This window comes from Rhododendron vialii, chromosome 8a (genome assembly GCF_030253575.1).
Source record: "Rhododendron vialii isolate Sample 1 chromosome 8a, ASM3025357v1".
In the NCBI taxonomy this organism is placed as follows: Eukaryota; Viridiplantae; Streptophyta; class Magnoliopsida; order Ericales; family Ericaceae; genus Rhododendron; species Rhododendron vialii.
This window is the reverse complement of record NC_080564.1, coordinates 6,693,770-6,710,835: the sequence shown is the minus strand read 5'-3', so window position 1 is coordinate 6,710,835 and position 17,066 is coordinate 6,693,770. Positions and strand designations below refer to the sequence as shown.

Genomic DNA, 17,066 nt, shown 5'->3' with positions numbered 1-17,066 from the left:
TTACTAGTAAGATTAGTCTCTTGTCACTAAGGAATTACTAGCGATTTTGTTTTATTAATTATCAAAATGAGCAACTAATATTTGGACGGACTAGTCCCAACCGAGGATTGGAGAGGATCCCGATTCTTTATTTTATTTTATTATTGGAAATTTTCAAAAACCAACCTGGACTCATATGACTGGTTCAGTGACTTCAGTCTCGACTCTCGTGATCCAGTTGCTGTTAAGAAAAAAAAAAACAGAGCCTCGTGATCCAGTCAGTCCTCTGCTATGAAGAAAAGACATGTTTATCTTTGCCCATGTGATGTTAATGCATTGGAAGAAAAGGAAAATGGTTGGTGTGTTGTGTATTGGCATTTGGCAGTAATAAATGTGAAGATCTTACAATGAAGCAGAGGGGTGTGAGGAAAATATCAAGTGTGGGTCTTTGATATTTGCATCTCACCGTTGTAATCTTCATTGTTATAGTGTAAATTGTTCTCTTTCTCCCTCCTGGGGAGTAGGTATTGGGATCGAATCACGTATATTCTTAAAAGTTTTTTTTTTGTAGTGTGATATTTTCCTTTTTGTATACTTCCGTCTGCGGATGAGATCAGAAAATTTCCCAACGTGAACTTATTGAGGAAATATCATATCACCCAACCAATAATCGTTGAATTTGAATGGGCCCACGATATCTATAACCCGGTAAGAAAAGCAAATCATCCGTGCCAAAAAAACCCATGATGATCAGATAACCCGTTACCCATAACTCTAGGGATTAATACTGCAATGATAGTCATCTGACAATCGAGAGTTGGAGAAAAAAAAACATTTATTAGTCAGGGATTAGACTTCGTTGGTGTTGGACTTCCTCCCGTGTGCTAGCCTTCCTTCATTTACTATGTTTAAAGGTCACAGACTCACATTCATGTTCAAGAAAATCAATAGAAGAGACGATCCCTTTAATTACTCTGTTTTTGTTTATTCTGTTGTAACGAATGTTATGAGTGCAAGTTAAGAGCAAGAAAAGAAAACAAAACAAGCAAGTACACGAGACACAACTTATACGTGATTTTTCAAGATGGGTACATCCAAGGGCAATGAGAGAGAGAATTTACTATCAAACGTGGGGAATAGATACAAAGAGCCGGCTATGATCAGTAATTCTAGAGAGGCCACGATATGGGAAGAGAAGCAAAGGATGAAACCCTAGAAGTCTCCCCAAACCCCTATTTATAATAGGGTTCAACAAAACAGGAACAAAGTAACAAAATGCACACAAAACTGTCCCGTTGGTTTAGATCACCGTGACTCTGGTTCGAAACAAAAAACCAAAATGTTCCGATTTTGGTTTTTGCTGCTGCTCTCGCGACAAATTCAAGGCATTCCCAATATATCCCTTAACTTTATTTATACCTTTAGCCAAATGTACTAAGCAGTTTCGTTTAATCACTGGTTTTAATTTTCCTATTTTGAAGGTATGTCCGGTACCACTCATAGTTCAAAGGCATTGAACAATTTCATCATTAACATAGAAGAATGCACCAAAACCATCAATCACCTAGATACTAGGACATATACATTATAGGTTCAAATGGCACATAATACAAAACAGACCGAAAAAAACAAGTTCAAATATAGGGCCCGTCATAAAGATGGGTAATAAAGATTCTATAAGAAAAGCCAAGTTCAAACCATAGGAGAAAAGCCCTAATTAAACTGACTATCCCCCAATAAAGGGTTGAGAAAATTCCTCAAAGAGAGAAAAAAGCCTTAATGTAGGTATAAATAATAGTAAAATAAAAAGAACAAAATGTGAAAAATTACCGTCATCTTAGTTGAACCAATCGAAGTTGCCTTCTAATTCAGTTTGTCGGGCACATAATAAGCCCTTCATCCAGGGTTCAAATTCCACCTAGGACAGAATAAATTAGAAGGTTTTTGGATCAAAAAATTCTTAGGTTTTTTAATGGAAAGTGAGGCATATCATATATTAAATAAAACGAGTACAAGAGCGAACATGAAAACTGAAAAGGACGTTATCGGTCCGACAATATAAGAAAAAAATAAATAAATACACAAAGCGGCTCTTATTTTTTTTTCGGTCAAGCGGACAAAGCGGCTCTTATGTCTAATCTAGTACTCCGCTCGTGGAGGTGGATAGATGGGGGATTTTTACTGGATCTTGCTCGTGTCGCGGTATCATCACTGAATTTGCTATCTAACATCTTTACCGTTGTCATTGGAAAGCTCAGGAAACCGTCGCCCAAATCGACTTGCTTCAAGAGCCAGTACCCAGATCTTGAACTCCAAATCGAGATCTCTGAAGCCCGAAAATAATAAGAGAGAGTCTCAACCATCTCACAATGGAAAGAGAGGAGAGAATTTGGCCGTTAGGAGACTGAGGCCCCATTTGATAACTTGATTCGCCCATGAGACTGGACTAATAGTTCATTTGGACTATTAATTCTCTGTTTTGAGACTGTTATCAATCTAATCCTAATCTCATCCTAAATAAGTATATTCATTATCAATGTCTTCATATTACCAATTTTAAAATCTCATCTTCTTATGAATCTCATTCATCTTTCATTGTTATCAAACGAGATCTGAAAGCGAGGGAAGAAAGAATAGATCGGAAAGGGGATAAAAGAAATCAATTACTACTAGACTAGTAGGCGTTTGAGAAACTCCCATCCCTGAAAGCCCATGGCATGGTTCCACTGACCAAATTAACGGCTACCCGCATTCAACCGCCAAAAATCTCCGACTGTAATACGAATTTGGTCTCCAAAAGGCTAAAATGCCTTTCTCTACTCAAGAAATGCACTTCCATGAAACAACTCTATCAAATCCACGCTCAAATCCAAATCTCAGGGCTCCAATCAGACCCACTCATTTCAAAATCCATTACCCACTTCTGCGCCTTACATCCCAACGGAAGCTTGAGCTACGTCCGTCTCGTTATCCGAAAATCCAATAACTCAATGCTCTCTTCATGGAACAATCTGATCAGAGGCTATTCCGTAAGAAACACCCCAAAACAAGCCTTGTGGGTTTTCCTTTCGATGCGAGGTCGGGGCATTAGACCCAATAGGCTAACTTACCCATTCCTATTCAAAGCGTGTGCGGCGATTGGCGCAATTAAAGTAGGGAGACAGATCCACACGGATGCTTTAAAGCGTGGTGAGGATTCGGTTATTTATGTTCAGAACACTTTGGTTCTGTTTTACGGGTCTTGTGGGAAGATTAACTATGCACGCCGGGTGTTTGATGAAATGACGATGAGAACCATTGTTTCTTGGAATTCCATTGTTTCTGCTTGCATTGAGAACGATAGAATTAAAGATTCGATGGAGCTTTTTGTGAGGATGAGAGATTGTGGGTTTGAGACGGATGAAGTCACAATGGTGGGTTTGCTTTCGGCTTGTGTGGGGTTAGGGAACTTGAGCTTGGGCAAATGGGTTCATTCTCAGGTGATTGAAAAAGGGCTTATTGTGAATTGTAAATTGGGCACTTCCCTTCTCGATATGTACGCGAAGTGTGGTGACGTATATTGTGCTGGCCGGGTTTTTGATAGGATGGATGAACGGAGTGTATGGACGTGGAGTGCTATGATTTTGGGGTTCGCACAACATGGGTGTGCCATGGAAGCCCTTGCGCTTTTCGAAAAGATGAATGGAGGTGCAATTAAGCCTAACTATGTGACATATTTAGGGGTCTTATGTGCTTGTAGTCATGTTGGACTTGTGGAGGATGGACGTCGATTCTTCCATGAAATGCAAGATTTGCACGGAATTAAACCTGTGATGGCACATTACGGTGCTATGGTGGATTGCTTTGGTCGCGCTGGCCTTCTTAGAGAAGCTTATACCTTCATTGCGAAGATGCCTGTTAAACCAGATGCAGTCGTGTGGAGGACGTTACTAAGCGCGTGCAAGATCCACGACATTAACGACTACAGTGGTGTGGGGGAGAAGGTCGGAAAGAGTTTGTTTGAACTGGAGCCAAGAAGCGGTGGGAACTTTGTGATGATCGCGAACAAGTACGCTGATGTTGGGATGTGGGAGAATGCAGAACGCGTGAGAAGAGGTATGAGAGACAGAGGGTTGAAGAAGATGACTGGGGTGAGCTGTGTTCAGGTAGGTGGCTCCATCCATAGATTCTTTTCTGGGGATGATTCGCATGAAGCTTGTGAGGGTATCCACCTCTTGGCTTTACTAAATGGACTGAATTTGCATTCCAAGATGGTTGACTATGAACAATCATTCTAGTTGTTCTTATGCTGCCTCCATCATCTATTATAAATGATCAAATGCGTATCTTCTAAAAACAATAATGCATCATTTTTTTTCTTATAACTTCAGTGTCTGAGTTTGCTTACGTGCACCTTGACTAATCCCGATGGCTCAATCCCACCGCCCAATTAAAGTCAGAGCAAAGCTCCATAGGGAATATTGGCACCTGGGAGGTTTCGAATTTGAGACCTTAAGGGGGAGCAAATCTCTAAGTCCTAGGCCTTGACTACCAGGCCAACCCCTTGGGTAGAAATATATAGAAATAAAATAATGTACCATCGAAGATGAATGAAACCCATCTGGTGAGATGAGTGAACGTAGAAAAGTTTTAAAAGGCAGTTGGTGAGGTGATTATAACTTACTTAGAAGAGTATGGTAGAGGCATAAATTTTGGTTTGGAGAGGTGACTGATTCCTATTTCAATCTTTGGGCCTCGAGTTGGTCTCGGCCTCTTGGGCTACTGGGAGCTGTAACTATTAGGTCACAAAAGCAAATGCATTTGCATTTGGATTGGGGCTGCAAAAATTGGTGGCAATAACAGCATACCCTCTTCTTGTGGGAAGCAACTATGATGGGCTACTTGTTGAGGTTGGTAGCCCTCCCTGTAGGCATAACCCCAGCCGACCGTGTGATTCACCAGTACCTTCTTTTAGTTAGAATTTAATTGCTAACCACTCCTTTGTTGTTGTTGCTGCTGGTTCCTTATGCACCATGTTCGTTTTTTAATTTTTGAATTTTGATTTTGGGTAATGAGTGGAAATAGATAGATAGAGAAATGAGAATAATAATTGAGAGAAAATTTATAGGAAACCGTGCGCAGAGAGAGAATCACAAATCCAAAATCCCCAAATGAACATGGTCCTTCTCTTCTCTTACCTTGTAGGGAAACCAAACCAAAACTAAATGCAGCTTTAAGTCCCAATCAATTGAAGTCGGTTACATGAATTTGGTCATCTATTGAGCTAGGATATCATGTTTCGTTAGATCCTTTCGAGCTACCATATATGAAATTATCTTTGATCTATCTTTCCCCTTAGTTATACTCTACTGTACTACACTTCCTAATTATTGTGTCAAACGACCTACGATGGAAATGATGCCATTGCTTAAAAGATGATTATTCAGTTGCTGTAAGCAATGTTCATACAATTTTATTTCCTCTTCCTTGCGCTTTCTCTCATGAATTAGTATCCATTAGTCATCAACTTTCATTTAGCATTGCAGATCAGTCTTATTTTGTGGCTGAGTTGTGAAAGAGTCTTGAATCTGTTGTTGGGTGCCATTTGCATGATAACATATATAGATCAGTTCAGGCTAGATTTAAAGATTATTAAGGCCTTCAATTGGTCCAACTGTCACTTAAAAACGTTGGGCTCTTAAGCTATTGCTAAAGATCTTTATAGGTCAAATATGTCTAATTATATTAGCCAATATGATCTGAAGTTTGATGGGCTCTCAAGATCATCTCGATTCGGAAGAAGACGAACACGACTTATCAAGAGCGTCTCGATTCGGATACATAAAGATCCAGTCATAGATTAGCCCCTCCCATTCTTTAAACAACAGGATGGTGTGACTGGTTACATCAGTAATTAATACTTAATAGTCATGGCTCCAAAGGAAACAACACCAAAAACACAATAAATATATGGAGTCACTACTCAATGACTCAATATCAAGTAGCTAGTTGTAATTATAAATATCTAGCTACTATTGTAAATAAGGATTTGAATGTGGATTTTCTAAGGGCACTTGGGGCCACCTTCCTTGGTCTTCCAGTTGTTGTAGCAAGGGCACACAGCTTTGTTCCCATAATACCCTGGGGGCACACACAGGCATTTGGTGCAGCATTTCTGGCAGAAAAACATGCAGGGCTTGTGGTACTGGGTCTGGCCGCACCTCCTTGAGCATTGCGATGGGCATTCTAGTCATTTAACCAAACACAGATCAAAAGCCAACATTAGAATCAAAGTTGATCATTGTACTTTTTGACCAACATCCATATTATAAATGTCCATTTCAGCTTTTTGACCACTGTCTCACTTTTTTTGTTTCACGGGCTGCGCCCAAAAATCTCCCATGTGCAGAGCGAGGGTATAAAAGGTATACAAGAAAAATCTCCCATGTGTATCCAATCGGGAAGCTCCACCCTCATGTAGCCCGAGCAATGCTAACTTCGAACATATTTGTGTTGGGAGGCGTTCGTTGCACATAAATTTTATGTGCATCGAACAACTCACGCAAATATATTCTAAGTATGTGTTTTAGAACTTCATTTGTGGACTTTTTGCTATCCACCAAATCCTTCCAAAACTCTCTAAACCTGTTCTTTACATACTTCCCGCAATGAACAATGCATGTTGAAGAAATTAATTTAGGAAATTGATTTTCGCACTCATTTTTTGTTCAAGTGCACTCTATTTTTTTGTCTTTATTCATGTAGATTTACAAAGCCATTTAGTTTGAACAAGTGCACTCAATTTGCGTTCCGAACCGTTCGATGCATGTGAACTTATGCAATTTTACATGGCTTTGAACGCAGACGAACGTATAGAAATCATATTAAGTTGTCAATTCACTTATGTATCTATTGATTTTGGATCAAGTTTATTGCTTTCAAGAAAGTTGTTCAATACAAGATGCACACAATAAACAAATTCAGATCCAGTCCAGCATTGTGGATAAGTGCACGGGGTGAGCTGCCCTCCAAGAAAACCCCCCAAGAAAATGAGAATACAAAGTGAATACTTACGGGAACTCTTCAGACTACCAGGACCATAAGGTTTCTGCAAATCACATAGAAAACAAACAGTGTGAGCATTTTCCCTTTCAAGCATTTACAATGTGGAGAGAGAGAGAGAACAGTGTGAGCATTTTCCCTTCCAAGCATTTACAATGTGGGGAGAGAGAGAGAGAGAGAGAGAGAGAGAGAGAGAGAGAGAGAGAGAGAGAGAGTACTTTGTGATGCCCACCATGGCCATGCGATGCCAAAACCTGTTAAACAAGACAGGCAACAAGAAGAAAAGGGTGAGACCTTGTTTGGGCATACACATTAAACCATTACTATGTTGTGTGTGTGTTTATGCATTTGTAAATGTGTACAAAATGCTGTCGTAATGGAAGTGAGGGGGAGGTGATCTTACGGTGGTCTGAACCATGGAAATGGCAAGCAGGGCCAACAGAATGAAAGCAACAAACTTAGCCATGGAGAAGGGCCGAAGTAACCAATAGACAAAGGGAAAAAGATGGGAGGGGCTTTAGGTACAGAGGTTTGTTAGTTGTGGTGTGGCCAATAAATAGAAGAGAAGAAAACAAACCCTTGCTCTTGTGGGGCTACCGAGAATTATTAGGAAAGTTTTTTTTTTTATACGTAAAATAGATATTCGGACAAGCTATTTTATGTACTAGTAGTTTTGTGCCTATTGCATTATATAACTTCAGCATTTATGTAACCGAGGAGTGCTACAAACACAACAACATGCACAACATTTTGCTCTCTTGTTACGAGTGCTAAATCTTATATTTAACTCCATCGAGCAATTACTATAACAGTTCGAACACTAATGATACTTAACTATTAGAGTGACCAGGGTTTCTAGCTCAGTTGGTCGTGAGTATTCAGGCGCTGTGAAATTTTGAATTCGAGTTTTGGTAGGGCCTAGGTCACGTAAATTTTCAGTAAACAGGATCATTCGTTCATGCTCTCAATCTCCGCTCCACACACCTGCTTTCAACCGTCAACACTTGCTAATTTTATTAGTTTGGGATCTTTTTTGCGATCGCGTTCTCACTCTCGCTTGCGCTCATGCACGTGAATAATGCTATCAGGGAGAGGTGGAAAAGTTATTAGGTTCTCTCTCTCTCTCTCTCTCTCTCTCTCTCTCTGCTTATTTTAGGCAGTTGAATTCGTGAAAAGGACAACAATTAGTGGAGACCAGGAAGGGATGTGTGGTGTATTTTGACTATTTTCAATAAAATGATGAAAACCGAAAAGAAAGAAAAGAAAGGACATAAAAAAAGAAAGAAAGGACATAAAAAAAAAAAAAAGAAAAAGAAAAGGAAAGGGAAAGGGTAGTTAGTAATTATTTGGTTAGTTAGGTGCATTAAAGAGGAGGGAACGTGCGTTCGTTACATGAGTTATTGGATACTGGACCCCACCCTCGAAAAAACAGGAAGAAAAATTATCAAAAATTCTACAACCACACCCAAAATCACAAATCTAAATACACATTCTTTCACAAAACACAAGGGTTCCACACACTATGTGTAGTGTGTGTGGGACCCTGCAATGTGTGTGTGACCCTTGTATTTTGTGAGAGAGTATATATTTGGATGTGTAAATTTAAATGTGATTGTAGCATCTCTCAAAAATTATTGAAGAAAAATTATTAAAGGGTAAAACGGTAGGGCCCCGGGGAGAGCCTCTGCATGTGAGTTGCTTCTGGGGAGCACGTGACTCCAGAAAACTTTTATGTATATCGGGGATACCAAGGAGTTGGTATCTCTTTCGGTTCATTTCGTATTTTTTAGCCATTTTTCGATTATGTTTGAATGATCGGTTATGTTCATTTTATAGAGTTCGGTGAGAATCATAATCATACAGAAAATGGTGTTCATTGAACTTTAATAGGTACATAATCAACACAAGTGAAAATTGAAGAAAACTAAAATTGGATCCAAAAACACACTAAATTAGAACCCAATTTTGGTTTTTTTTTTTTTTTTTTTCATTTCACGTGTGCCGATTATGTATCAAATAAAGTCTGATGAACACGATTTTTGGTATCATTAAAAGTTTTGTTGAACTCGACAAAATGAACGAAACCGATCATATATGATCAAAATATGACCAAAAGATGAGAAACGAACCAAAAAAAAATACCAAGAGAGTTGGTATCTCCGGAATACATAAAAATTTCTCGCTGGGCTCCATCTCTCTCCTTTCAAAACACAGTGCTTCACAATGTGCCCGTGGGCCCACCCACGTCTTTTCTTCCCCTCTCCCTCTCTCTCTCTCTCTCTCTGTTTTCCATTTTCGCCCAATAATCTTAATAGGAGCATAATTTTGCCACAACTTTTCTGGTAAATTACAATTTCCATACTCTATGGTGCCCTCCGGAGGTGTTTCCACTAATTAAAAAGGAGTGGACTACTGATTTTTTTTTTTGTTTTTATTCAAATTGCTTTCGCGTCTGTTAGTTTTGCATGAAACTTTTATGTATTATTGGTTCATTTCGACGAACACAGCAAGGAAAATCTAGCAGATATACCAATTTGGGCCGTCTTAAATGGAATTTTTAGTGGAACGGGCCCTTAAAGGTATGGAATGGAATGGAGAGAAGGTGGAAGGGATGATAGATGCTTGGGCTGTCGTTGTTGGGCTATCTTAACTGGGCCATTATCGTATGAGTCATATTGTGGCCCTTTGGGCCGTTCTCCTCTTTTGGAATGCTCACATTTGGGATTCAACAACGAAGCGCTCTTTCACCAATTTCGGCCCTAATTCAGCAAGGGATTGGTCTAGCGATCGTGACACTTTTTTATAAAGTAAAATGTCTGGGTTCGAGTTTTATCGGTGCAAATTGCATTGCAGCACCCTTTTTCCTATCCCATCCTATCTAATGATGGAACTGTGTATGGGCTTATGGGGGCCAAGGCCCCCACGTAGTTTCGGGGTTTTTTTTCTTTCAAATTTAAATATCAGTATTAGTTTTTTTATTTGTTAAAAACACCTAGATATTGTATTTTGTATTGACTGTTATTTATGCATTTAAATGCTTTAAGAATGTGTTCGTTTTGAGTCTCAAATCCAATTCTTGCTCTACACACGGTCTGCCATAAGTTTTTCTTTAATTATTAATCTCATTTCACTTTTTATTTTTATTTTTTTTTATCTCTCTCCATTTATTACCCAAAAAACTTCCCTCAAAATCTAAACCAAACAAACTATTAGATTTTCGAACCTTGAAATTTTCTTGTTCAAAGTTCGACCCCCGCGTTCATCAAATCCTGATTCCGTCCCTGATCCTATCGATTGACAAAACACCTCTCAATAATATTCCCCTCATGTGTGTTTAGCACTGGCTTTCAACCCATTCTACGCGCGGACAAGACTAATATGCACAAGCGAGATTAAAAATGCACGCCCAGTATATGCACATGACATAATAGGTAGCATGTGGACCCAAAATTATACATGCATAATAACATAATGTAACATCTGAGCAAGAACCCTTGACTAAAGCAGGTATCATAAAATGATATAATGACATGGGTTAGAATTTATGATTTGAATCTATCTATATATATGCTCAGGGAACAAGGGTTTGGATAGTATTAGACTTGGAACGTTTGAGCCAATGGTGGAGCCATTAAGGGGCTGGGGTGGCCAAGGCCCCCCCGGTTGGTTATTAATTAATTAATTATTTTTGAGTTTTGGATGTGAAGTTTTTATTTATTTAACATAAATCTTATTCTACTACCACTAATTTATGAGAAAGGGGATGAAGTTGGTGGGATTTGAACTCTCACATAGTGTAAGGAGCATAGTATGTTCACTAGGCTGTTACTCAATTTGCCACATGTGAAGTGGACTAACACTCCCATAGTCATTTCAAAATTTTCTTTTTGGAAAAAAAAAAACAAATAATCACATCTTATGATTTTGATGGTTAAACCCTTATTTTAGCATACTTAATTAAATTTTAAACTCTATTTTAATATACTTAATCAATCTTTATAATTTCATTTTTGTCAAAAAAAAAATTCTCCTCTTAGTTCGGCCCCTCCCGAGTGGAGATCCTGACTCCGCCACCGGTTTGAGCCATAGATAAACCAAGTGAACCCCCCGTTGACTAACATACTAACAATCCGCTAAATTCCGCTGATGTATACCGTATGACAAAAAAAGAAGAAGGTCCAAGTGAAAACAAACCCTTTCTAGCTTGAACTGCACCTTGATTGAATCAAAACCAGTTGATGTATATTTGTGGAAAACGGAAATGTTTTATTTTTTGCCCATAAAAAAATGAAATTATTTTGGAAAAGTTGCTTCACATAGAGTCACTTTTTCTTGTAAGAAATTTAGTGGTAGTGGGTTAAGGATTTGAAGGGCCGGAGCTTAAGCATTTGAACTTAATTCCTCCTAAAAAAGAAGAAGTGATGCATGGGACAATTAAAGAAGCAGAAAAAGTGAAAAACCACTTGGTATATATTCCAGTCATGGTAGTATAGTATTAGTATATTTTTTCTACCAACAAACATGGTATTAGTGGAATTAGCTCTTAATTAAAAACAAGTGGCCGGCCGGCTTATTTAAATTAATTTACTATAAGCAGATACTAGTATAATTAAGGTCTTTTCCAGTCACATTTTTCATTCTTCGAAAAGCAAAAGGCCAATTATAGCTAGGGTTTAATTAAGATATCTCAAACGGGGCCCTAAGTCCAACTTACTCTATATATAATTAACAAACCCATTAATTAATCAAATCATTCTGGAGAAATTTACTACTACTACTAGTACTAAAATGAAGACATTAATTAATTGTTTGTGTGGTCAATCCCAAGATTAATAATGCAGAGTCGATCAGTACCAAAAAGCATGCTGTCACCTTAGCATGGAAGTGGTATCCCAGAATCGACACATACCCAATTCGAAATTAACACATACCTGAATGTTTGGTCACTCATCGATCACTCCATACTCTCAATAAAAACCTAACTTCGACTCTTCTTCTTGCAGCACCGCTAGCTCTCACATGCTATATATATGTAAAGCATATATGCTAGCTGTGATGAACAGCCATAACAGTATATAGAGGAGGTCAGTCAAATGATGAATTTCCTTTGGATCTCAATTTATGTTGAGAGAGATTTTCATTTGGAAGGAGACACGAATAGGATTATACGATCATATACGACTATCAAGGAGGGGAGACGCTATGTTTTGGTTTTGTCCTTTTATTATAATCAGGTGTCGGGGCCAACTTAATCAGGCCTCGCCTAATTTCGAATTTCTGAAAACGTTCAGTAGCCCTAGGAGTTTTTTGCTGGCTGCTGGGAGGGGCAAACATGTGAGCTTTTGGGAGTAAGTGCTTTCTTACTACTACCATGCTCCCATCACACTAATCCCTTCGAATTAATTTTAGTACAGTTTGTTATCAGGTTAGAACAGCAAAACATCTCCAAAATACAAAAAAGTCATACTAATAAAGATTAGTGGGTCAGATTTATCATCCAGATGTGAATTTGAATAGTATTTACGTTTACACACTCTAAGATTAATAACAAAGGGTTTATGGAAGTTCATAACCATTAGTCCAAGGGGTTGGCCTAGTGGTTAAGACTTGAGACCTAGGATTTGTTTCGTCTTAAAGTATCAGTTTTTAAACTTAAGGCATTAGGTTTGAAACCTCTCGGGTGCTATCAACTCTTTTAGGGTTGATCAAATCGGAACATTTGCTCTGACTTCAAGTGGAGCCTCCACTAGCACACGGTGTCCAGTTTGTGGTCCCCAGAATTAGTCGAGATGCTCGTAAGCTGACCCAGACAGCTAATTATGAAAAGGAGTTCATGACCATTGATTCTATGGAGCCCATCTTATCCCATAAGTAGATTACACGCTTTAAATTCAGAAGTCTTCCCATTATGGTTCAAATCACGTTGTTGGTATTACAATCAAGAACCAAATTTCCAAAACTTCTTAATTAAGATTCCAAATTATGATTCCAAATAATCTTCTCAATTCCTTTAATTGCTTGGTTTTACAATTAAAAGTCCCTTCATGGAACCAATTAGTAAAAGAAAGGAAGCCAACAAAATTGTAGGAGTGGGTACGTGTCAGTTCAAGTTTGGCAAATTACCTTTTAAGGACATTGTTAAAGAAAATAATACACCATAACCACAAACATGATTAGGCTTATATGGGCCCAAGAGCCTTGAAAAAGTTAATTACACCATGATGAGAGCTTTCAAGATGGAGCTACACTGATCTAGGCTTCCAGCCCAATTTATGTATCGGAAGATGTGTCCGGAGGTTTTTGCATGGTTCGAGTTAATGGAACAGCCTGAAAAGCAATCTAATTTAATGACTTGCCAACGCTGCATTTGGTGAGAAAAGAAAGGCTAGGCAGACTGAATCCCAATAAGAGTCAAATTTTCCCACCTGAACTTACGAAGAGTAAAAATAAATTTGTTTCATGAAGTCCTTTTTGGTACTTCCCCAGTCTTATATTATTTGTTATTTTCTGAAAATTGTGTTATCTTTTTGAATGGAAAATAAAACACTTTTGTCCATAGTTTCGCCATTTTTGCATCAATTGAAAGAAATAATTGAGATATTTTTACTTCATAGAGGAATTCAAAGGGAAATTATTGGAAAAAAATAGGGGAAGATGAAAACAATCAAAATCAAAATAAAAATTCACATACATGAGATCCATCTTTTTTTTTCGTCTTAGTTCGTAACTTTCTCAATAGGAACTCTTAATCAAGTACCACCAATTAATTAATTCATGGAAAAAGAAGAAAAATAAAGAAAATTACAATAACTCTTTTAATTTCAAGAAGATTACATACACGCTTAATTTCTTGTTTTTTGAGACTCTATATATATAGATACTTACCATGTAGACTTTTTGGTCATGTCCTTCAACCATCAAACTTACTTCAACCATCTCATATGTATGAGAGAGAGAGAGAGAGAGAGAGAGAGAGAGAGAGAGAGAGAGAGAGAGAGAGAGAGAGAGAGTTTTCTTTCTTCTTTATAGATGAAAATTCACGATTATACCATCGAGTTTTCTTTCTTCTTTATAGATGAAAATTCACGAATATACCACCTTAGTCTTCAACTATCCTCCGGTGGAAGTTGCGGTGGCAGCCGCAGGCGGCACAAGTGAGGGCAGCTGTGGAGCCCTCCTCCCCACTTGAAGCCATGAATTCCCGGCATCCATCGACAGCATAGCCACCGATGCTTGCGGCGTGATTCTTCTGGCACTCTCCATATCTCACAATAGTCCTGACTGTTAAAGATGAAGTAGTAGACCTCACTACCGCTTCATGCTTCCTCATTTCTTCTTCTCCTGACGATTTATCCAACCTGGATGTTGGCATCAAGTGAGAGAGAGAGAGAGAGAGAGAGAGAGAGAGAGAGAGAGAGAGAGAGAGAGACGGCTAATATACTTGCTTTGTGGGTAACCCTAACCCTAGAGGACATATTTATAGACAGTAAACTTGTTCGTAATGGCTTTTTCAGATTAAGTTAAGGCCACGTTTGGCTGTTAGCCCCGAGTAATGTATGGTGTAAGGACCAAATTGCAATTAAACTGCCATTATCAATTGGTTTTATTAGTGTTTTGTCCCTTTTTCTTTATGATCCTTTGTCACTATGGACGTGTTTGGCCGCGGATATATTGCATTATGTGTTGTGCACAATTCCATTCTAAAAGCCCCCCTTTTTTTTTTGATCATTAAAAAAGGGTGGGAGGGGGCAACCAGCGTAGCAACTCCTTTGGGCTTGACCATAAGGGACTTTCTACCCGCTATAGAATGTCTGGTTCCATTCTAAAGGCCCCCTTTGGTAGCCTAATTATTTTGTATTGAGTTACTAATTTTGGATCATGATCATAACAAATTATGAATATGGTATAATGTTTGGGAGGATAGTGCTCCAAAATAGACTATGAATGAGTATTTTGAAGATAATGCTCAAAATAAATTATGAATTTGAGAAGATAATTCAAAATGCGCATGAAAAAGCTTCTCCACGGCTGATTCTTAGATTGTACCTCTAACGTGTAGTTTTCAAAACGCATTGGGAGAGAATCTATTCTCACAATATTGCAGCTCCCGAACGAAAAATGTTGGACATTAATATCAAATTATCAGGAAATAGAGAAGGTATTTATAAGCATTCATTGTGTTATATATGTGTGAACATTCCGATGAAAAGGACTTGAATGCATCAGATCAGCTACTTGGATTCCAGATCGATTCTTTCGTAGCTTATTCCATGTTTGGATAATAGAATTAGAGGGGCATAAGCATGTGTGGCCCGATTAGATGGCCAGTCCAGTCTTTTTGAGGATTGGAGACACTTTCCAAATTTCTTGTGAATGAAAATGTATATATACAACTATACTGTACCTAGAATTGAAAATCCACAATTAATACACCTCACACATTTGCCATTTGGGTATTGCCATACTAGCATCATACCTGTGCGATGCATGCACGGGACAAATTATATAAAAGCGGATGATGTAAAATTATAATTTTTTTTTATGAATCTAAATTTACATGCTTTTTTTTTTTTTCCCCATAGATTCATAAAAAGTTGATTTTCATGATTTCAAATCATCCGCTTATATACAAATTGTTCAGTGCATTGCACAGATATATATGATGCTAGTATGCACAAAAAATCATTATATCATCCCTTCATAGTACTACAATTGTGAGTTATTGTCTTGATATAATCAATTGTGTTGCACAAATGTTATGGATTCCTATTCAAACATCAAGAAAATCCAAATATTTTTATGCTATGAACTTAAGGTGAGTAACTAGAAATATATAGACTATATATGTATTGTAACATTTTCCGTATTGAATGACCATTTGTAACAAGATCAATGGCCTCGATCCTCTAATACTATGTTAAATGTTACACCATCTCCCTCTAAAAAGCTTACATGCATCATGTATGTTTCGTTTTTTGTTTTTGTTTTTATAACTCGCAGTTTTTGAATAATCCATAGGAATCCAATCTCATCGTTTTACAGCGAGGTTTGAAAGTTAATTAACTTTATCATTCTTATACTCATAATTAATCATGTCATTAGATCCTTCCTCTCCCAAACCCTAGCTAGAAGGAGGGCTATGAAGTGATTGTCCAACCTCCCAACAACTAATTGCATGGAATAATAATATCTTTCATATGTAAAACGTAGAACCCTAATATAAAAAGACAGCTTTTTCATTGTGGCCCACAATAATAGTGATTGGTGTTGTTTTAGACTCACTTAAAAGCTGGCTTCATCAAAATCAATTTCTCCGTGGGCCCCAAGACAGATTCTTAAAAGGCCGGTTGTGGGGTGTACTGAATTGATGCCAATAGCATTTGTCTGGCTTGACCTAAAAATCATGAGCTTGATAACTTAGGGCCCTTTCGTCCATTTTTTTTTCCAAACTTATTGACATGGTTTTATTGGTTTTTTTTTTCTATATTTTTATTTTATTTGGTTAAAATTTTTACGCTATCTTTTTCATCTTGTATAAACGTTTTCAAACTTTGGTTTACATTCATATACTTTTCCAATTCATATCGCTGAGATGAGATATAAATCATGATTATATACAAGAAAAAAAAAATCTACATCTTGAAATGGTTTACCTTTCTTGTAATGCAAAGTTTGTCACATGCATGTACACATATGCCTATATATTCATATATATATATATATATATATTAGCTTATTGCACAATTCTTTTTGTAATAACGAATGAAAAAGAATTTTATTAACCTCAGTGGAGATTACAACTATTAAACGGAGACTAGGAAAAATGCATCAATGATCCGAAGAGATGATCGCAACAAGATTGATACTTTTTTTTATTACCAGAAAAAGGTTTCCATTATCATTATACATAAAAAAACCTTGTAGTAATTAACACAACGGGAGGAGTACTCGTGCATTGAGGTAGCTACTCCCGGACAACTATTGCACAATCCTTGCTAATTTTCTCTTATACTCCCGTAAGCACTCATTCCTTTCCCAAGTCCCCT

At 37.7% G+C, this 17,066-nt stretch overlaps 3 protein-coding genes across 3 annotated transcripts; 1 reads left to right on the top strand and 2 right to left on the bottom strand.

Annotated features, from left to right (window-relative positions):
- Positions 1-2,593: 2,593 nt before the first annotated feature.
- LOC131335088 (pentatricopeptide repeat-containing protein At2g36730) lies at positions 2,594-4,315 on the top strand. Its single transcript, XM_058370280.1, has one exon. The coding sequence runs from the start codon at positions 2,697-2,699 to the stop codon at positions 4,254-4,256; it is 1,560 nt and encodes a 519-aa protein (XP_058226263.1). The 5' UTR covers positions 2,594-2,696; the 3' UTR covers positions 4,257-4,315.
- A 1,457-nt stretch (positions 4,316-5,772) lies between these two features.
- On the bottom strand, positions 5,773-7,588 carry LOC131335087 (gibberellin-regulated protein 6-like). Its single transcript, XM_058370279.1, has 4 exons — positions 7,424-7,588; positions 7,239-7,274; positions 7,033-7,066; positions 5,773-6,204 (listed from the first exon to the last, which is right to left on the bottom strand). The coding sequence occupies exons 1-4, from the start codon at positions 7,484-7,486 to the stop codon at positions 6,023-6,025; spliced, it is 315 nt and encodes a 104-aa protein (XP_058226262.1). The 5' UTR covers positions 7,487-7,588; the 3' UTR covers positions 5,773-6,022.
- A 6,224-nt stretch (positions 7,589-13,812) lies between these two features.
- Positions 13,813-14,477, bottom strand: LOC131335086 (mini zinc finger protein 2-like). The gene has a single exon (XM_058370278.1). The coding sequence runs from the start codon at positions 14,390-14,392 to the stop codon at positions 14,120-14,122; it is 273 nt and encodes a 90-aa protein (XP_058226261.1). The 5' UTR covers positions 14,393-14,477; the 3' UTR covers positions 13,813-14,119.
- Between the last annotated feature and the right edge of the window lie 2,589 nt (positions 14,478-17,066).

Coding starts and splice junctions, on each gene's coding strand:
- LOC131335087 (XM_058370279.1), bottom strand. CDS start 7,486: ATGGCTAAGTTTGTTGCTTTCATTCTGTTGGCCCTGCTTGCCATTTCC. Junction 7,067..7,238: donor GCCATGGTGGGCATCACAAA/GTACTCTCTCTC, acceptor TGTGATTTGCAG/AAACCTTATGGTCCTGGTAG. Junction 6,205..7,032: donor TGGTAGTCTGAAGAGTTCCC/GTAAGTATTCAC, acceptor TTAAATGACTAG/AATGCCCATCGCAATGCTCA.
- LOC131335088 (XM_058370280.1), top strand. CDS start 2,697: ATGGTTCCACTGACCAAATTAACGGCTACCCGCATTCAACCGCCAAAA.
- LOC131335086 (XM_058370278.1), bottom strand. CDS start 14,392: ATGCCAACATCCAGGTTGGATAAATCGTCAGGAGAAGAAGAAATGAGG.